Source organism: Haliotis rufescens, unplaced genomic scaffold (genome assembly GCF_023055435.1).
Source record: "Haliotis rufescens isolate VD_foot unplaced genomic scaffold, xgHalRufe1.0.p SCAF_11, whole genome shotgun sequence".
NCBI lineage: Eukaryota > Metazoa > Mollusca > Gastropoda > Lepetellida > Haliotidae > Haliotis > Haliotis rufescens.
Window position 1 is genome coordinate 305,596 of NW_025963791.1, and position 22,554 is coordinate 328,149.

The 22,554-nt window shown below is 39.8% G+C and overlaps 1 protein-coding gene across 1 annotated transcript in view; it reads left to right on the forward strand.

Moving 5' to 3' along the window:
* Positions 1-22,554, forward strand: part of LOC124113717 (exocyst complex component 7-like) — a 56,624-nt gene that overhangs the window by 21,216 nt on the left and 12,854 nt on the right. Inside the window, exons 2-8 of the mRNA XM_048392097.1 lie at positions 16,197-16,257; positions 17,047-17,212; positions 19,203-19,287; positions 19,559-19,667; positions 19,892-20,009; positions 21,250-21,424; positions 21,952-22,021. Of these exons, the coding sequence (XP_048248054.1) occupies positions 16,207-16,257; positions 17,047-17,212; positions 19,203-19,287; positions 19,559-19,667; positions 19,892-20,009; positions 21,250-21,424; positions 21,952-22,021 (774 nt within the window). The 5' untranslated portion in view covers positions 16,197-16,206. The remainder of the gene's footprint in view (positions 1-16,196; positions 16,258-17,046; positions 17,213-19,202; positions 19,288-19,558; positions 19,668-19,891; positions 20,010-21,249; positions 21,425-21,951; positions 22,022-22,554) is intronic.

Below are 22,554 nucleotides of genomic sequence, written 5' to 3' on the forward strand. Positions count from 1 at the left end.
AGAGTGGCCAGTAGGAGTGATGAAAAGTAAAGATAATAGATATATTACAACAGTTGTGGAGGCAGCGACGATTATTTACACACACGCTATGTACAAGTGCATGCTAGGAAAAGTCTGCAGCTGTCCCTTTCCGCGACCACTGTTCGTCTCCCGCTAAATGGATAATGGAAAACACACAGGGATGTTTCTTTTATCTAATACTGTGTAGTGTGGCCAGTAGGGGTCATACATAGTGCGAATAATAAATATATTACAACAGTTGTGGAGGTAGCGACGATTATTTACATACACTCTATACACAAGCAATATGAAAAGTCTGAACTTGTCCCTTTCCGCGACCACTGTTCGTCTCCCGCTAAATGGATAATTGAAAACACACAGGGATGTTTCTTTTATCTAATAATGGGAAGTGTGGCCAGTAGGAATCATACATAGTAAAGATAATAGATATATAACAACAGCTGTGGAGGCAGCGACGATTATTTACACACACACTCTATAAACAAGCAATATGAAAAGTCTGTAGCTGTCCCTTTCCGCGACCACTGTTCGTCTCCCGCTAAATGGATAATGGAAAACACACAGGGATGTTTCTTTTATCTAATACTGTGTAGTGTGGCAAGTAGGGGTCATACATAGTGCGAATAATAAATATATTACAACAGTTGTGGAGGCAGCGACGATTATTTACCCACACGCTATATACAAGCAATAGGAAAAGTCTGTAGCTGTCCCTTTCCGCGACCACTGTTCGTCTCCCGCTAAATGGATAATGGAAAACACACAGGGATGTTTCTTTTATCTAATACTGTGTAGTGTGGCCAGTAGGGGTCATACATAGTGCGAATAATAAATATATTACAACAGTTGTGGAGGTAGCGACGATTATTTACATACACTCTATACACAAGCAATATGAAAAGTCTGTACTTGTCCCTTTCCGCGACCACTGTTCGTCTCCCGCTAAATGGATAATGTAAAACACACAGGGGTGTTTCTTTTATCTAATACTGTGTAGTGTGGCCAGTAGGGGTCATACATAGTGCGAATAATAAATATATTGCAACAGTTGTGGAGGTACCGACGATTATTTACCCACACGCTATATACAAGCAATAGAAAAAGTCTGTAGCTGTCCCTTTCCGCGACCACTGTTCGTCTCCCGCTAAATGGATAATGGAAAACACACTGAAATGTTTCTTTTATCTAATAATGTGTAGTGTGGCCAGTAGGAGTGATGGAAAGTAAAGATAATAGATATATTACAACAGTTGTGGAGGCAGCGACGATTATTTACACACACGCTATGTACAAGTGATTGGAAAAGTCTGTAGCTGTCCCTTTCCGCGACCACTGTTCGTCTCCCGCTAAATGGATAATGGAAAACACACTGAAATGTTTCTTTTATCTAATACTGTGTAGTGTGGCCAGTAGGGGTCATACATAGTGCGAATAATAAATATATTACAACAGTTGTGCAGGTAGCGACGATTATTTACATACACTCTATACACAAGCAATATGAAAAGTCTGTACTTGTCCCTTTCCGCGACCAGTGTTCGTCTCTTGTTTAATTGATATTGGAAAACACACAGGGATGGGTTTTTTTATCTCATAATGTGTAGTGTGGCCAGTAGGAGTCATACATAGTAAAAATAATAGATATATTACAACAGTTGTTGAGGCAGCGACGATTATTTACACACACACTCTATACACAAGCAATATGAAAAGTCTGTAGCTGTCCCTTTCCGCGACCACTATTCGTCTCCCGCTAAATGGATAATGGAAAACACACAGGGATGTTTCTTTTATCTAATAATGGGAAGTGTGGCCAGTAGGAATCATACATAGTAAAGATAATAGATACATTACAACAGCTGTGGAGGCAGCGACGATTATTTACACACACACTCTATAAACAAGCAATATGAAAAGTCTGTAGCTGTCCCTTTCCGCGACCACTGTTCGTCTCCCGTTAAATGGATAATTGAAAACACACAGGGATGTTTCTTTTATCTAATAATGGGAAGTGTGGCCAGTAGGAGTCATACATAGTAAAGATAATAAATATATTACAACAGCTGTGGAGGCAGCAACGATTATTTACACAAACACTCTATACACAAGCAATATGAAAAGTCTGTAGCTGTCCCTTTCCGCGACCACTGTTCGTCTCCCGTTAAATGGATAATGGAAAACACACAGGGATGTTTCTTTTATCTAATAATGGAAAGTGTGGCCAGTAGGAGTCATACGTAGTACAAATAATAAATATATTGCAACAGTTGTGGAGGCAGCGACGATTATTTACCCACACGCTATATACAAGCAATAGGAAAAGTCTGTAGCTGTCCCTTTCCGCGACCACTGTTCGTCTCCCGCTAAATGGATAATGGAAAACACACTGAAATGTTTCTTTTATCTAATAATGTGTAGAGTGGCCAGTAGGAGTGATGAAAAGTAAAGATAATAGATATATTACAACAGTTGTGGAGGCAGCGACGATTATTTACACACACGCTATGTACAAGTGCATGATAGGAAAAGTCTGCAGCTGTCCCTTTCCGCGACCACTGTTCGTCTCCCGCTAAATGGATAATGGAAAACACACAGGGATGTTTCTTTTATCTAATACTGTGTAGTGTGGCCAGTAGGGGTCATACATAGTAAAGATAATAGATATATTACAACAGCTGTGGAGGCAGCGACGATTATTTACATACACTCTATACACAAGCAATATGAAAAGTCTGTAGCTGTCCCTTTCCGCGACCACTGTTCGTCTCCCGCTAAATGGATAATGGAAAACACGCAGGGGTGTTTCTTTTATCTAATAATGTGTAGTGTGGCCAGTAGGGGTCATACATAGTGCGAATAATAAATATATTGCAACAGTTGTGGAGGTACCGACGATTATTTACCCACACGCTATATACAAGCAATAGGAAAAGTCTGTAGCTGTCCCTTTCCGCGACCACTGTTCGTCTCCCGCTAAATGGATAATGGAAAACACACTGAAATGTTTCTTTTATCTAATAATGTGTAGTGTGGCCAGTAGGAGTGATGGAAAGTAAAGATAATAGATATATTACAACAGTTGTGGAGGCAGCGACGATTATTTACACACACGCTATGTACAAGTGATAGGAAAAGTCTGCAGCTGTCCCTTTCCGCGACCACTGTTCGTCTCCCGCTAAATGGATAATGGAAAACACACAGGGATGTTTCTTTTATCTAATACTGTGCAGTGTGGCCAGTAGGGGTCATACATAGTGCGAATAATAAATATATTACAACAGTTGTGGAGGCAGCGACGATTATTTACCCACACGCTATACACAAGCAATAGGAAAAGTCTGTACTTGTCCCTTTCCGCGACCAGTGTTCGTCTCCTGTTTAATTGATATTGGAAAACACACAGGGATGGTTTTTTTTATCTCATAATGTGTAGTGTGGCCAGTAGGAGTCATACATAGTAAAAATAATAGATATATTACAACAGTTGTTGAGGCAGCGACGATTATTTACACACACACTCTATACACAAGCAATATGAAAAGTCTGTAGCTGTCCCTTTCCGCGACCACTATTCGTCTCCCGCTAAATGGATAATGGAAAACACACAGGGATGTTTCTTTTATCTAATAATGGGAAGTGTGGCCAGTAGGAATCATACATAGTAAAGATAATAGATACATTACAACAGCTGTGGAGGCAGCGACGATTATTTACACACACACTCTATAAACAAGCAATATGAAAAGTCTGTAGCTGTCCCTTTCCGCGACCACTGTTCGTCTCCCGTTAAATGGATAATTGAAAACACACAGGGATGTTTCTTTTATCTAATAATGGGAAGTGTGGCCAGTAGGAGTCATACATAGTAAAGATAATAAATATATTACAACAGCTGTGGAGGCAGCAACGATTATTTACACAAACACTCTATACACAAGCAATATGAAAAGTCTGTAGCTGTCCCTTTCCGCGACCACTGTTCGTCTCCCGTTAAATGGATAATGGAAAACACACAGGGATGTTTCTTTTATCTAATAATGGAAAGTGTGGCCAGTAGGAGTCATACGTAGTGCGAATAATAAATATATTGCAACAGTTGTGGAGGTACCGACGATTATTTACCCACACGCTATATACAAGCAATAGAAAAAGTCTGTAGCTGTCCCTTTCCGCGACCACTGTTCGTCTCCCGCTAAATGGATAATGGAAAACACACTGAAATGTTTCTTTTATCTAATAATGTGTAGAGTGGCCAGTAGGAGTGATGAAAAGTAAAGATAATAGATATATTACAACAGTTGTGGAGGCAGCGACGATTATTTACACACACGCTATGTACAAGTGCATGCTAGGAAAAGTCTGCAGCTGTCCCTTTCCGCGACCACTGTTCGTCTCCCGCTAAATGGATAATGGAAAACACACAGGGATGTTTCTTTTATCTAATACTGTGTAGTGTGGCCAGTAGGGGTCATACATAGTGCGAATAATAAATATATTACAACAGTTGTGGAGGTAGCGACGATTATTTACATACACTCTATACACAAGCAATATGAAAAGTCTGAACTTGTCCCTTTCCGCGACCACTGTTCGTCTCCCGCTAAATGGATAATTGAAAACACACAGGGATGTTTCTTTTATCTAATAATGGGAAGTGTGGCCAGTAGGAATCATACATAGTAAAGATAATAGATATATAACAACAGCTGTGGAGGCAGCGACGATTATTTACACACACACTCTATAAACAAGCAATATGAAAAGTCTGTACCTGTCCCATTCCGCGACCACTGTTCGTCTCCCGCTAAATGGATAATGGAAAACACACAGGGATGTTTCTTTTATCTAATACTGTGTAGTGTGGCCAGTAGGGGTCATACATAGTGCGAATAATAAATATATTACAACAGTTGTGGAGGCAGCGACGATTATTTACCCACACGCTATATACAAGCAATAGGAAAAGTCTGTAGCTGTCCCTTTCCGCGACCACTGTTCGTCTCCCGCTAAATGGATAATGGAAAACACACAGGGATGTTTCTTTTATCTAATACTGTGTAGTGTGGCCAGTAGGGGTCAAACATAGTGCGAATAATAAATATATTACAACAGTTGTGGAGGTAGCGACGATTATTTACATACACTCTATACACAAGCAATATGAAAAGTCTGTACTTGTCCCTTTCCGCGACCACTGTTCGTCTCCCGCTAAATGGATAATGTAAAACACACAGGGGTGTTTCTTTTATCTAATAATGTGTAGTGTGGCCAGTAGGGGTCATACATAGTGCGAATAATAAATATATTGCAACAGTTGTGGAGGTACCGACGATTATTTACCCACACGCTATATACAAGCAATAGAAAAAGTCTGTAGCTGTCCCTTTCCGCGACCACTGTTCGTCTCCCGCTAAATGGATAATGGAAAACACACTGAAATGTTTCTTTTATCTAATAATGTGTAGTGTGGCCAGTAGGAGTGATGGAAAGTAAAGATAATAGATATATTACAACAGTTGTGGAGGCAGCGACGATTATTTACACACACGCTATGTACAAGTGATTGGAAAAGTCTGCAGCTGTCCCTTTCCGCGACCACTGTTCGTCTCCCGCTAAATGGATAATGGAAAACACACTGAAATGTTTCTTTTATCTAATACTGTGTAGTGTGGCCAGTAGGGGTCATACATAGTAAAGATAATAAATATATTACAACAGCTGTGGAGGCAGCAACGATTATTTACACACACACTCTATACACAAGCAATATGAAAAGTCTGTAGCTGTCCCTTTCCGCGACCACTGTTCGTCTCCCGTTAAATGGATAATGGAAAACACACAGGGATGTTTCTTTTATCTAATAATGGAAAGTGTGGCCAGTAGGAGTCATACGTAGTACAAATAATAAATATATTACAACAGTTGTGGAGGCAGCGACGATTATTTACCCACACGCTATATACAAGCAATAGGAAAAGTCTGTAGCTGTCCCTTTCCGCGACCACTGTTCGTCTCCCGCTAAATGGATAATGGAAAACACACTGAAATGTTTCTTTTATCTAATAATGTGTAGAGTGGCCAGTAGGAGTGATGAAAAGTAAAGATAATAGATATATTACAACAGTTGTGGAGGCAGCGACGATTATTTACACACACGCTATGTACAAGTGCATGATAGGAAAAGTCTGCAGCTGTCCCTTTCCGCGACCACTGTTCGTCTCCCGCTAAATGGATAATGGAAAACACACAGGGATGTTTCTTTTATCTAATACTGTGTAGTGTGGCCAGTAGGGGTCATACATAGTAAAGATAATAGATATATTACAACAGCTGTGGAGGCAGCGACGATTATTTACATACACTCTATACACAAGCAATATGAAAAGTCTGTAGCTGTCTCTTTCCGCGACCACTGTTCGTCTCCCGCTAAATGGATAATGGAAAACACGCAGGGGTGTTTCTTTTATCTAATAATGTGTAGTGTGGCCAGTAGGGGTCATACATAGTGCGAATAATAAATATATTGCAACAGTTGTGGAGGTACCGACGATTATTTACCCACACGCTATATACAAGCAATAGGAAAAGTCTGTAGCTGTCCCTTTCCGCGACCACTGTTCGTCTCCCGCTAAATGGATAATGGAAAACACACTGAAATGTTTCTTTTATCTAATAATGTGTAGTGTGGCCAGTAGGAGTGATGGAAAGTAAAGATAATAGATATATTACAACAGTTGTGGAGGCAGCGACGATTATTTACACACACGCTATGTACAAGTGATAGGAAAAGTCTGCAGCTGTCCCTTTCCGCGACCACTGTTCGTCTCCCGCTAAATGGATAATGGAAAACACACAGGGATGTTTCTTTTATCTAATACTGTGCAGTGTGGTCAGTAGGGGTCATACATAGTGCGAATAATAAATATATTACAACAGTTGTGCAGGTAGCGACGAGTATTTACATACACTCTATACACAAGCAATATGAAAAGTCTGTACTTGTCCCTTTCCGCGACCAGTGTTCGTCTCCTGTTTAATTGATATTGGAAAACACACAGGGATGGGGTTTTTTATCTCATAATGTGTAGTGTGGCCAGTAGGAGTCATACATAGTAAAAATAATAGATATATTACAACAGTTGTTGAGGCAGCGACGATTATTTACACACACACTCTATACACAAGCAATATGAAAAGTCTGTAGCTGTCCCTTTCCGCGACCACTATTCGTCTCCCGCTAAATGGATAATGGAAAACACACAGGGATGTTTCTTTTATCTAATAATGGGAAGTGTGGCCAGTAGGAGTCATACATAGTAAAGATAATAAATATATTACAACAGCTGTGGAGGCAGCAACGATTATTTACACACACACTCTATACACAAGCAATAGGAAAAGTCTGTAGCTGTCCCTTTCCGCGACCACTGTTCGTCTCCCGTTAAATGGATAATGGAAAACACACAGGGATGTTTCTTTTATCTAATAATGGAAAGTGTGGCCAGTAGGAGTCATACGTAGTACAAATAATAAATATATTACAACAGTTGTGGAGGCAGCGACGATTATTTACCCACACGCTATATACAAGCAATAGGAAAAGTCTGTAGCTGTCCCTTTCCGCGACCACTGTTCGTCTCCCGCTAAATGGATAATGGAAAACACACTGAAATGTTTCTTTTATCTAATAATGTGTAGAGTGGCCAGTAGGAGTGATGAAAAGTAAAGATAATAGATATATTACAACAGTTGTGGAGGCAGCGACGATTATTTACACACACGCTATGTACAAGTGCATGATAGGAAAAGTCTGCAGCTGTCCCTTTCCGCGACCACTGTTCGTCTCCCGCTAAATGGATAATGGAAAACACACAGGGATGTTTCTTTTATCTAATACTGTGCAGTGTGGTCAGTAGGGGTCATACATAGTGCGAATAATAAATATATTACAACAGTTGTGCAGGTAGCGACGAGTATTTACATACACTCTATACACAAGCAATATGAAAAGTCTGTACTTGTCCCTTTCCGCGACCAGTGTTCGTCTCCTGTTTAATTGATATTGGAAAACACACAGGGATGGGTTTTTTTATCTCATAATGTGTAGTGTGGCCAGTAGGAGTCATACATAGTAAAAATAATAGATATATTACAACAGTTGTTGAGGCAGCGACGATTATTTACACACACACTCTATACACAAGCAATATGAAAAGTCTGTAGCTGTCCCTTTCCGCGACCACTATTCGTCTCCCGCTAAATGGATAATGGAAAACACACAGGGATGTTTCTTTTATCTAATAATGGGAAGTGTGGCCAGTAGGAATCATACATAGTAAAGATAATAGATATATTACAACAGCTGTGGAGGCAGCGACGATTATTTACACACACACTCTATAAACAAGCAATATGAAAAGTCTGTAGCTGTCCCTTTCCGCGACCACTGTTCGTCTCCCGTTAAATGGATAATTGAAAACACACAGGGATGTTTCTTTTATCTAATAATGTGTAGTGTGGCCAGTAGGGGTCATACATAGTGCGAATAATAAATATATTACAACAGTTGTGGAGGTAGCGACGATTATTTACATACACTCTATACACAAGCAATATGAAAAGTCTGTACTTGTCCCTTTCCGCGACCACTGTTCGTCTCCCGCTAAATGGATAATGTAAAACACACAGGGGTGTTTCTTTTATCTAATAATGTGTAGTGTGGCCAGTAGGGGTCATACATAGTGCGAATAATAAATATATTGCAACAGTTGTGGAGGTACCGACGATTATTTACCCACACGCTATATACAAGCAATAGAAAAAGTCTGTAGCTGTCCCTTTCCGCGACCACTGTTCGTCTCCCGCTAAATGGATAATGGAAAACACACTGAAATGTTTCTTTTATCTAATAATGTGTAGTGTGGCCAGTAGGAGTGATGGAAAGTAAAGATAATAGATATATTACAACAGTTGTGGAGGCAGCGACGATTATTTACACACACGCTATGTACAAGTGATAGGAAAAGTCTGCAGCTGTCCCTTTCCGCGACCACTGTTCGTCTCCCGCTAAATGGATAATGGAAAACACACAGGGATGTTTCTTTTATCTAATACTGTGTAGTGTGGCCAGTAGGGGTCATACATAGTGCGAATAATAAATATATTACAACAGTTGTGCAGGTAGCGACGATTATTTACATACACTCTATACACAAGCAATATGAAAAGTCTGTACTTGTCCCTTTCCGCGACCAGTGTTCGTCTCCTGTTTAATTGATATTGGAAAACACACAGGGATGGGTTTTTTTATCTCATAATGTGTAGTGTGGCCAGTAGGGGTCATACATAGTAAAAATAATAGATATATTACAACAGTTGTTGAGGCAGCGACGATTATTTACACACACACTCTATACACAAGCAATATGAAAAGTCTGTAGCTGTCCCTTTCCGCGACCACTATTCGTCTCCCGCTAAATGGATAATGGAAAACACACAGGGATGTTTCTTTTATCTAATAATGGGAAGTGTGGCCAGTAGGAGTCATACATAGTAAAGATAATAAATATATTACAACAGCTGTGGAGGCAGCAACGATTATTTACACACACACTCTATACACAAGCAATAGGAAAAGTCTGTAGCTGTCCCTTTCCGCGACCACTGTTCGTCTCCCGTTAAATGGATAATGGAAAACACACAGGGATGTTTCTTTTATCTAATAATGGAAAGTGTGGCCAGTAGGAGTCATACGTAGTACAAATAATAAATATATTACAACAGTTGTGGAGGCAGCGACGATTATTTACCCACACGCTATATACAAGCAATAGGAAAAGTCTGTAGCTGTCCCTTTCCGCGACCACTGTTCGTCTCCCGCTAAATGGATGATGGAAAACACACTGAAATGTTTCTTTTATCTAATAATGTGTAGAGTGGCCAGTAGGAGTGATGAAAAGTAAAGATAATAGATATATTACAACAGTTGTGGAGGCAGCGACGATTATTTACACACACGCTATGTACAAGTGCATGATAGGAAAAGTCTGCAGCTGTCCCTTTCCGCGACCACTATTCGTCTCCCGCTAAATGGATAATGGAAAACACACAGGGATGTTTCTTTTATCTAATACTGTGTAGTGTGGCCAGTAGGGGTCATACATAGTAAAGATAATAGATATATTACAACAGCTGTGGAGGCAGCGACGATTATTTACATACACTCTATACACAAGCAATATGAAAAGTCTGTAGCTGTCCCTTTCCGCGACCACTGTTCGTCTCCCGCTAAATGGATAATGGAAAACACACAGGGATGTTTCTTTTATCTAATACTGTGTAGTGTGGCCAGTAGGGGTCATACATAGTAAAGATAATAGATATATTACAACAGCTGTGGAGGCAGCGACGATTATTTACATACACTCTATACACAAGCAATATGAAAAGTCTGTAGCTGTCCCTTTCCGCGACCACTGTTCGTCTCCCGCTAAATGGATGTTTGAAAACACACAGGGATGTTTCTTTTATCTAATACTGTGCAGTGTGGCCAGTAGGGGTCATACATAGTGCGAATAATAAATATATTACAACAGTTGTGGAGGCAGCGACGATTATTTACCCACACGCTATACACAAGCAATAGGAAAAGTCTGTACTTGTCCCTTTCCGCGACCAGTGTTCGTCTCCTGTTTAATTGATATTGGAAAACACACAGGGATGGTTTTTTTTATCTCATAATGTGTAGTGTGGCCAGTAGGAGTCATACATAGTAAAAATAATAGATATATTACAACAGTTGTTGAGGCAGCGACGATTATTTACACACACACTCTATACACAAGCAATATGAAAAGTCTGTAGCTGTCCCTTTCCGCGACCACTATTCGTCTCCCGCTAAATGGATAATGGAAAACACACAGGGATGTTTCTTTTATCTAATAATGGGAAGTGTGGCCAGTAGGAATCATACATAGTAAAGATAATAGATACATTACAACAGCTGTGGAGGCAGCGACGATTATTTACACACACACTCTATAAACAAGCAATATGAAAAGTCTGTAGCTGTCCCTTTCCGCGACCACTGTTCGTCTCCCGTTAAATGGATAATTGAAAACACACAGGGATGTTTCTTTTATCTAATAATGGGAAGTGTGGCCAGTAGGAGTCATACATAGTAAAGATAATAAATATATTACAACAGCTGTGGAGGCAGCAACGATTATTTACACAAACACTCTATACACAAGCAATATGAAAAGTCTGTAGCTGTCCCTTTCCGCGACCACTGTTCGTCTCCCGTTAAATGGATAATGGAAAACACACAGGGATGTTTCTTTTATCTAATAATGGAAAGTGTGGCCAGTAGGAGTCATACGTAGTGCGAATAATAAATATATTGCAACAGTTGTGGAGGTACCGACGATTATTTACCCACACGCTATATACAAGCAATAGAAAAAGTCTGTAGCTGTCCCTTTCCGCGACCACTGTTCGTCTCCCGCTAAATGGATAATGGAAAACACACTGAAATGTTTCTTTTATCTAATAATGTGTAGAGTGGCCAGTAGGAGTGATGAAAAGTAAAGATAATAGATATATTACAACAGCTGTGGAGGCAGCGACGATTATTTACACACACACTCTATAAACAAGCAATATGAAAAGTCTGTAGCTGTCCCTTTCCGCGACCACTGTTCGTCTCCCGTTAAATGGATAATTGAAAACACACAGGGATGTTTCTTTTATCTAATAATGTGTAGTGTGGCCAGTAGGGGTCATACATAGTGCGAATAATAAATATATTGCAACAGTTGTGGAGGTACCGACGATTATTTACCCACACGCTATATACAAGCAATAGGAAAAGTCTGTAGCTGTCCCTTTCCGCGACCACTGTTCGTCTCCCGCTAAATGGATAATGGAAAACACACTGAAATGTTTCTTTTATCTAATAATGTGTAGTGTGGCCAGTAGGAGTGATGGAAAGTAAAGATAATAGATATATTACAACAGTTGTGGAGGCAGCGACGATTATTTACACACACGCTATGTACAAGTGATAGGAAAAGTCTGTAGCTGTCCCTTTCCGCGACCACTGTTCGTCTCCCGCTAAATGGATAATGGAAAACACACAGGGATGTTTCTTTTATCTAATACTGTGTAGTGTGGCCAGTAGGAGTCATACATAGTAAAAATAATAAATATATTACAACAGTTGTGCAGGTAGCGACGATTATTTACATACACTCTACACACAAGCAATATGAAAAGTCTGTACTTGTCCCTTTCCGCGACCAGTGTTCGTCTCCTGTTTAATTGATATTGGAAAACACACAGGGATGGGTTTTTTTATCTCATAATGTGTAGTGTGGCCAGTAGGAGTCACACATAGTAAAAATAATAGATATATTACAACAGTTGTTGAGGCAGCGACGATTATTTACACACACACTCTATACACAAGCAATATGAAAAGTCTGTAGCTGTCCCTTTCCGCGACCACTGTTCGTCTCCTGTTTAATTGATATTGGAAAACACACAGGGATGTTTCTTTTATCTAATAATGGGAAGTGTGGCCAGTAGGAATCATACATAGTAAAGATAATAGATATATTACAACAGCTGTGGAGGCAGCGACGATTATTTACACACACACTCTATAAACAAGCAATATGAAAAGTCTGTAGCTGTCCCTTTCCGCGACCACTGTTCGTCTCCCGTTAAATGGATAATTGAAAACACACAGGGATGTTTCTTTTATCTAATAATGGGAAGTGTGGCCAGTAGGAGTCATACATAGTAAAGATAATAAATATATTACAACTGTTGTGGAGGCAGCGACGATTATTTACCCAGACGCTATATACAAGCAATAGGAATAGTCTGTAGCTGTCCCTTTCCGCGACCACTGTTCGTCTCCCGCTAAATGGATAATGGAAAACACACTGAAATGTTTCTTTTATCTAATAATGTGTAGAGTGGCCAGTAGGAGTGATGAAAAGTAAAGATAATAGATATATTACAACAGTTGTGGAGGCAGCGACGATTATTTACACACACGCTATGTACAAGTGCATGATAGGAAAAGTCTGCAGCTGTCCCTTTCCGCGACCACTGTTCGTCTCCCGCTAAATGGATAATGGAAAACACACAGGGATGTTTCTTTTATCTAATACTGTGTAGTGTGGCCAGTAGGGGTCATACATAGTGCGAATAATAAATATATTACAACAGTTGTGGAGGTAGCGACGATTATTTACATACACTCTTTACACAAGCAATATGAAAAGTCTGTACTTGTCCCTTTCCGCGACCACTGTTCGTCTCCCGCTAAATGGATAATGTAAAACAAACAGGGATGTTTCTTTTATCTAATAATGGGAAGTGTGGCCAGTAGGAATCATACATAGTAAAGATAATAGATATATTACAACAGCTGTGGAGGCAGCGACGATTATTTACACACACACTCTATACACAAGCAATATGAAAAGTCTGTAGCTGTCCCTTTCCGCGACCACTGTTCGTCTCCCGTTAAATGGATAATTGAAAACACACAGGGATGTTTCTTTTATCTAATAATGTGTAGTGTGGCCAGTAGGGGTCATACATAGTGCGAATAATAAATATATTACAACAATTGTGGAGGCAGCGACGATTATTTACCCACACGCTATATACAAGCAATAGGAAAAGTCTGTAGCTGTCCCTTTCCGCGACCACTGTTCGTCTCCCGCTAAATGGATAATGGAAAACACACTGAAATGTTTCTTTTATCTAATAATGTGTAGTGTGGCCAGTAGGAGTCATACATAGTAAAGATAATAGATATATTACAACAGCTGTGGAGGCAGCGACGATTATTTACACACACGCTATGTACAAGTGATAGGAAAAGTCTGCAGCTGTCCCTTTCCGCGACCACTGTTCGTCTCCCGCTAAATGGATAATGGAAAACACACAGGGATGTTTCTTTTATCTAATACTGTGTAGTGTGGCCAGTAGGGGTCATACATAGTGCGAATAATAAATATATTACAACAGTTGTGGAGGTAGCGACGATTATTTACATACACTCTATACACAAGCAATATGAAAAGTCTGTACTTGTCCCTTTCCGCGACCACTGTTCGTCTCCCGCTAAATGGATAATGTAAAACACACAGGGATGTTTCTTTTAACTAATAATGTGTAGAGTGACCAGTAGGGGTCATACATATAAATATATATATATATATACATTACAACAGTTGTGGAGGTAGCGACGATTATTTACACACACGCTACACAAGGATGTTTCCTTTATATGATAATGTGCAGTGTGACATGTCAGTGGCGTAAATATAAAAAACATATTTGTATTATAATAGTTGTGGGGTAGTGGGGTTATTGTTCCCACACCAGGCAACATGAACAGTCTGTAGTTGTCCCTTTCCCAGACCAATATAATTATTTGATCACTGTGTTCGGTTCTTCGCTCAGGATGCTGTACGGGGTACCTTGACTTTACTGAGGGTTTATTGAGAATCACATGTTAAGTAAGGATAAGAATTTATGGATGAACAACTTATTTATTACAATTAAGAGCGACTTTTCGGTGTAGGTTCTAAAGCCGTTATCAAAGTGATATACAGAGCCTGGTTGACAAGTATATACAAGTCGGAAGCAATGTTTATACAGTAGAGTAGATATTGTTATACTGGAGTAGAGAATCCTGTTATGTATATACAAGGCCATTCGTGCAACAAGTTGTCCCAGTTTCCCAGACCAATGCCCGTCCCCCGTACAAATAATAATTGTATAATACTAGTTATGGGGGTATTGTGGCGATGATTTTCCCACAGCCAATGCAAGGCAATAGGAACAGTGTGCAGTTGTTCCTTTCCCAGACCAATGTTCGCGCCCCGTATAAAATAATATGAAACATACGCAATGCTCTTTTTTCATAATAATGTGTAAGAGTGACGTTTCAGTGGACCGAATAAAAAAGCACTGTATTATACCCATTGTAGGGGTAGCCATGAGGATTTTTACATATCTAAAAAAGGCAATATGAAGACTCTGTAGTTGTCACTTTCCCAGACCAACGTACGCCTCTCGTTTAATTGATGGGGAAAATACACAAGGATGTTTCTTTTATATAATAGTAATGTGTAGAGTGACCAGTCAGTGGCTTGAGTATACAAAAAATAATTGTATTAAACTAGTTGTAGGGGTAGCGGCGATGATTTACGCACACGCTATATACAAGGCAATATGAAGAGTCTGTAGTTGTCTGTAGTTGTTTATAAAATAACGAAAATACGCAAAGCTCTATTTCATAACCTATGTGTAGGGTGGCTACAAAGAATACATTCTGAAGAACGTTGACTAGATTAAAGTGAGTCAGCATAAATGGCACTGGATTCGAATATGCCAAAGCATGTATTTTTCCATATTTTTTATCTGTGAATTCGACGATATAGGATATAGTGGTAAAGCTTATGTTAAGTCGAGATTCCCCTTTGATAGAAATTATTTAAATCCGATTGTCAAAAGAAAATATTGTATAAAAAAAGTGAGCTAACCAGTTTAAACATATCTGTTTACCTCTCTGATGACTTGATAGCAAAAAATAAGGGATCAGAGTAAATTAAAGTGGCCTGTGTTCTGAAAAGAAAGTTCGGCTATCGTTTGTCAGCTATATTTGTGAGATTGCGAGAATGTGTATAATGAATATGTATGTATATGTCCGTTCTAGTACCTAGACAAACGGATTTTACAAACATGCATGTATTTATTAGTTTAGGGTAGTGTGATACATTACCACGATGTCTAAAGAGACTGAATCAAACCACAGATGATCTCAATCGTCACCTCATTAACAGTACAGATAAAAAAAATAATGGCTTTAAATGTGTTAAAATTGAGTGAGCTTGATCGAGTAAGTATATATACATATTATATATAAAAGAATACTGCGTTCATAATATTTATTCAGACAAAAATGTATGGAATTGTTATAATTTGACTGGGATTTGTCTATAGATAGCCGCGCATTTCGTATTGTCGTGCGGAAGCTTAAATACAGTATAGTTGAACTACACGCGCGAGTATAACAGGCATACCTCTCGATAAACGTAGCTCTGAGGCCTGGTCTGGGAAAGGGACGTATACTGACTCGACCAAACATTTCACGCAATGGATGATATCGCAGACTTAAAGTATGACATTGATCGAAAGCTCGAAAAGGTATGTTTTGAATAATCAAACGTCTCCAGTAATAGGGTTACATCCTAGATGAGATTCTTTGATGAGTCCGCAGACGGCGTTGAACATGTTGTAATTGTTGCAGTGTGAATCCGTGACAGTAGACCTAAACATTCATAGAAATGACAGTAAGTAATACACGGAGGAGTCTCATCGTGTACAGTATATTTATGTTAATGAGTAGATGATATAACAGTCAACGTGGTCTTACAGAAAGTTTGATCATTGGCACTACTGCAGTAGGAAATGTAATATTACTAATAATGTAATGAGGGTCGTGGGGGAGGGGTGGGTTAATTAAAATATAAACGACTCATGGTCGTTGTTTATCGTACAACAAAATACTGCAGGTTGAATAAGCCCGCATATTCTCACAATATCTTACGTTGGTTATGTGTACCACTTCTCCTAATTCCGATTATCATATCTCTCCCACTTCTGGATGCGATCATTTGGCCACTGCGTTTATGTGTGTACCCCTATGGGGAACAACTCACTGGAAACTTCCCTTTAAAAAATATCGCCATCCAATATATGGCGACATCAAGTTGCAAATGCATATTCAAATCTCCAGAAATGATGTCATGATAGAACAATGTTTTATCGTGACATAAACCACATTTTGTTCTTCATTGCTCTTTGCTATTTATCCCGTAGCTATCTTATGTTGGGCAATAAAGTGGACTGTATCTACAGATCAGATGATACTTTGATATACATGGGAGTGACTCTTGTCTTCAGAGTTGTTTCAGTCTATGATGTTGTGTTCAGGAGACGACAAATCTGTCAACTTTGAGGGAATCACTGAAGAAGAGCAGCACTAACACTCAGAACATGTTAGGCATCCTCACAAGCTTTGAGAGCCGACTGCAGAGACTGGAAGATACAATTGTACCTGTTTACAATGAGACTGAGAACCTCAGACGAAGACAAGAGAGTATCCTATCAAAAATGTCATGTGTAACACTGTATTCACACCTATAACGCTGTATACAGTGAGACACCACTTCATAGTTTATGTAGATCTGGGTCCACTTGCACAAAGCGATCTTAGGGCTACAATTATTGTAAATTCTTAAGATCGCGATCTTAGGCTTCGGCTACAATGGCCACTCATTTGCACAAAGCGATTGTAGGTTAAGATCATTGTAAGCTACAATCGAAACTTACAGTTGGTCCGGACCAATCTTAAGTAGCTAAGATCGTTGTAGTCCCATGAACTAAACTTGACAAAATGGCATGCAAGGCTTGGTCTGTTTCACATAAATAATCTGCTTTATGTTCAAACATTGCCTCTTCATTTTGTTAAACTTTATAATTCGAATCGACACTTTAACAACATGAAGAACGCACCACAGATTTAACGTCAGAAATATCGTTAATAACCATAGTTAAACATGTAACTATCGAGTCATAAGCTTAGAGGAATATTCCCATCCGACTCAATACTGAAATAAATGTGAAACAACATACCTTTTCGCTAAACAAGGGAAGGATAAAAACCTAAGTCGTCCCGCAAGCGATTTGTAACGTCTGTGACCTTTTTGATAAATCAAGGGCAGCTAATCTTAGTTTATACTCTAGATGGGAGTGGTTTCCCTTTGTATAAGCCCGTAGAGTACAATCTACCTTACCCAGTGTATCAGTGTTGTTGAAACATTTGAATTTTTTGCAAAATATCCCATAAATAGCAAAAATAAAATTCACACTTTAAAAAAAAAGAAATTAATACCCAGTGAATATATATAAACAATTGCTTTCTCGAAACATTATTCATTATTCTTATTTCCCTTCTATGCGTTTTTGAAAGTTCCCGTCTTTCTGTGTTTTGAAATGGTAGTCATAACATCCTTTGTTGTAGCAACGAAAGGAAAACATATATATTTAGGATTTTACAAAAAGCTCCCCCAAATAGATGACGATCATGCATTTACGTGTTATGGTTTTAGGTAATATTATTATTATTTATTTTAATTTTTATAATAATTGTGTTACTAAATAATGTATTTATTCGTATTTCAATACTTTGAATAAAAACTTGAGTAGGTATTTCTCTTGTTGAAATAGAAAACAATTCCTAAATCACGACAGTATTAATGCCGACAAGAATATATGCCTTCATTATAGTAATCGTTTCCTTCAAATAATTGGGACCTTTCTTGAAACTGTGCAAAGTGCGATGGAGGGAGGTATGTGTTGCGTGTCGTTACCGGTTCCACTTATTGTATGCGCCTTTGCAGACAACTGTAGACAGGAGTTGAGCTTAAAATATTCGTACCTCCACCGTTGAAGATTTCAGTCTTACCTAAGATCGCGATCTTAACTCCAAGCCGTCTTACAATCGCGTTATGATCGGTTTGTGCAAGTGGAATAGGACAATTGTAGGGTGATTGTAAAGTTGATTGTAGCCGCCTAAGATCGATTGTAACTAAGATTGTTCTGTGCAAGTGGGCCCCGGAAGCCAGAACTTCTGGATAATAATGTTTAGCATTTTAATTTAAAAGTTGTATTATATGAACTTGCTTGTTTATATTGTCTATGATCTGAAAGTGAAAAGTACATTTTATCTCTATTCACTGATCATGTAAACTTTGGGTAAATCTTAGTGTATTAGGTAAAGTTGATAAATGTGTGTCAATTCCACTACAGGATATTGAATTAATGTTTCAAATTATCAGTGATAGTACTTGATCATTTTTCTACATCTCACTTTTGGATCAGGTACCCTATAAATTCATAACTGAGTTACTATGGTTACTTGAACATATTTGAGAAAGTATCCAGATAAAGAAGCTTTACTGATTATAATTTGAATATATTAATTTTATAATGCAGTATTTATTTTGCAAGTGCCTGAAATTAATTAAAAACTACCAAAAGAAGTAGATTTAGTTCTACTGTTTTAAATATTTCTTAACCCCTGTGAGACATTGAAAAGACACTTCACACTGTGGATAACGTCCTAGGCTACTACCATGCAGCTAAAGATGTGGAGCCTGTCATCAGAGAAGGGTGAGCATCTCCAGCATCAGATACACCACTGTTACATCACCGACAGTGATCAACAGATTACACTCTGTTATTGAAACAGGGGTCGTCATGACCTTCTGCAACATCTGAGATACAAAACATGCCTAACATGCTGAACATAATGAGATTTTATGATGTAAGTATTGTTTGCTTTTCATCCCACTTGAAACCATGTAGTGTCTGGGAGCAATAGCTGGGTTCACTGTTGTATTTCATATACTGGCATGCTTATGTTGACCTTTGTCCATCTCAGGCCTGGTGCTAGTGATCTTGACACCTACATCTCTTATATGGACAAGCTACTGCGGGCTATGAGATACTTTACTACAAACAACCCAGCCAGTAAAGAACTTGATCAGTTGGTAAGTCTGTAGCATTTTAGATATTTGTATATAAACTCATCTCTTTTGGGTTACAAATTCTTAAATTCAAAGGTGAAATAATAACACAAACAATGTATTGATGTAGTAGATTAAAAGAGTAACCTCTTAACTTAGTTCTAAAGTTTTGAAAAGAATATATCTCAAATTATGATGATTATGATCGGAAGGGGAAAGTGGTAATTTTTACACATTCAAACCCACAGACAAGAATCTATGATGATGGCAAAGAAAATCTACAACACGAGTTCCGTGCCCTGTTGACCCGACATGGCCGCCCTGTACCACCCATCCTTATCATGGACCTTCTAGGCACTGATGAAGGTATGTAGAGGGGGCACTGATGAAGGTATGTAGATGGGGCACTGATGAAGGTATGTAGAGGGGGCACTGATGAAGGTATGTAGAAGGGTGCACTGATGAAGGTATGTAGAGGGGGCACTGATGAAGGTATGTAGAGGGGGCACTGATGAAGGTATGTAGAAGGGGGCACTGATGAAGGTATGTAGAGGGGGCACTGATGAAGGTCTGTAGAAGGGTGCACTGATGAAGGTATGTAGAGGGGGCACTGATGAAGGTATGTAGAGGGGGCACTGATGAAGGTATGTAGAAGGGTGCACTGATGAAGGTATGTAGAGGGGGCACCGATGAAGGTATGTAGAGAGGGGCACTGATGAAGGTATGTAGAGAGGGGCACTGATGAAGGTATGTAGATGGGCACTGATGAAGGCATGTAGAGGGGGCACTGATGAAGGTATGTAGAAGGGGGCACTGATGAAGGTATGTAGAGGGGGGCACTGATGAAGGCATGTAGAGGGGGGGAACTGATGAAGGCATGTAGAGAGGGGCACTGATGAAGGCATGTAGAGGGGGCACTGATGAAGGTATGTAGAAGGGGGCACTGATGAAGGTATGTAGAGGGGGCACTGATGAAGGTATGTTGGGGGGGGGGCACAGATGAAGGTATGTAGAAGGGGGCACTGATGAAGGCATGTAGAGGGGGGCACTGATGAAGGTATGTAGAGGGGGCACTGATGAAGGTATGTAGAAGGGGGCACTGATGAAAGTATGTAGAGGGGGCACTGATGAAGGCATGTAGAGGGGGGCACTGATGAAGGTATGTAGGGGAGGCAGTGATGAAGGTATGTAGAGGGGGGCACTGATGAAGGCATGTAGAGGGGGGCACTGATGAAGGTATGTAGAGGGGGGCACTGATGAAGGTATGTAGAGGGGGGCACTGATGAAGGCATGTAGAGGGGGGCACTGATGAAGGCATGTAGAGGGGGGCACTGATGAAGGCATGTAGAGGGGGGCACTGATGAAGGCATGTAGAGGGGGGCACTGATGAAAGCACGTAGAGGGGGGACACTGATGAAGGTATGTAGAGGGGGGCACTGATGAAGGCATGTAGAGGGGGGCACAGATGAAGGTATGTAGAGGGGGCCACAGATTAACATATGTAAAGTGCATCAAGTTGTAACTGTAGAGGATTTTATATCTTCGAGTGCTTGATGAGACATGATAGCAGACTATTTAGCTGTGTGTTTTCACTCCGGTGTTGTAGAGCTGCCCCCAGTGGGGACAGACACGGACCTGTTTGCCCTGGAACACCTGCCAGAGAAGGTGGTGGAGCAGCTCAGTGACATCTCCAAGTGGCTGGTGGCAAACGACAGCTCCACAGAGTTCACCAAGTACTACTATGCCGCGAGAGCCAGCATGCTGACCAAGTCACTACAGGGGTAGGAAAATATATCAAATAACATGCTTTCAACTTTGTGTTATTGTCTTGATCAGAATGACCAGGTTCTAGTTATCACTTGGCTTAAAAAAAGTGTGAGGCCCATTCTTGATGTCCCTTGCTGTGAGGTGGCTTGAATAGTGTTCAGAGTGTTCGCTCTCTCCTCTGAATCACGATGGAAGTCATTATTCTTTTGACTAGATGTTGTTTGAGAGGTGCTACAGGTTAGATAAGTTATGTCACTATAACATATTCCTCAGGCCTGTATGTTAATATGTTTTGCTTAAATATTTTCTGAAATCATTTTAGGATATTTTTATTTTCTATGCTTTGTTCAACACATTCAGCAGATATGTGTAGATAGGCGTTATTCTCATCTAGCTCACTCCCTGTCAAGAGTGTGCCTTGTTTGACCACTATACATGTACGGGCAGAAGTCATTAAGGCTATTTCCTCTTGTTGGCTGTGTTCCCTGTGTCCATTATAACCATCAACTCTGTTGCTATGTATTGTGAATGTTTCTGGCAGCCTGAAGGAACATCTGAAGACCTCAAGTGGAAGCAGCACCACCCATGTGGGGCAGCATTCTCCCGCCATGGTACGTGTAAGCAGGAGGCAACAGGGTGTGGGGACTGGGGGTGCATCATGTTTGGGAGACTACCCCTGTAGGTGTTGGTATTAAGGTAGATTGACTACAGAGGACCAGGTAGTTACAGTTACAGTTATATGCCATATATCGCTGTGTATAAGGCGAGTTTTTCGTACCTAAAATGAGGGGATTAAGAAAGGGGGTCGTCTTATTAACGGAGTCGAAGATCTCACATTTTTTTCCAGTTGTTTCACTTTCAGCTTCGACTGGCGATGTCAACCGGTGTCCGATAGCCAGCCCAGCATTTGACAATAAAACTTTGCATTTCGTCCTAAATAACTGTTCCAATTACTATTTCCATACATAAATATGATTTGTATCTGTTTTCCTTGAATAAAGTTTAACAATTTCTGCAAATAAAGTTGAAATAACCCTCGCCTCGATGCAGATTGTCAAGCCAGCTGACACGGTAAGACAATCAACATCCGTGAGTAGAGAGCCGGAAGTACCGCTAAGCATTTGCATATTGCACATGACCTAAC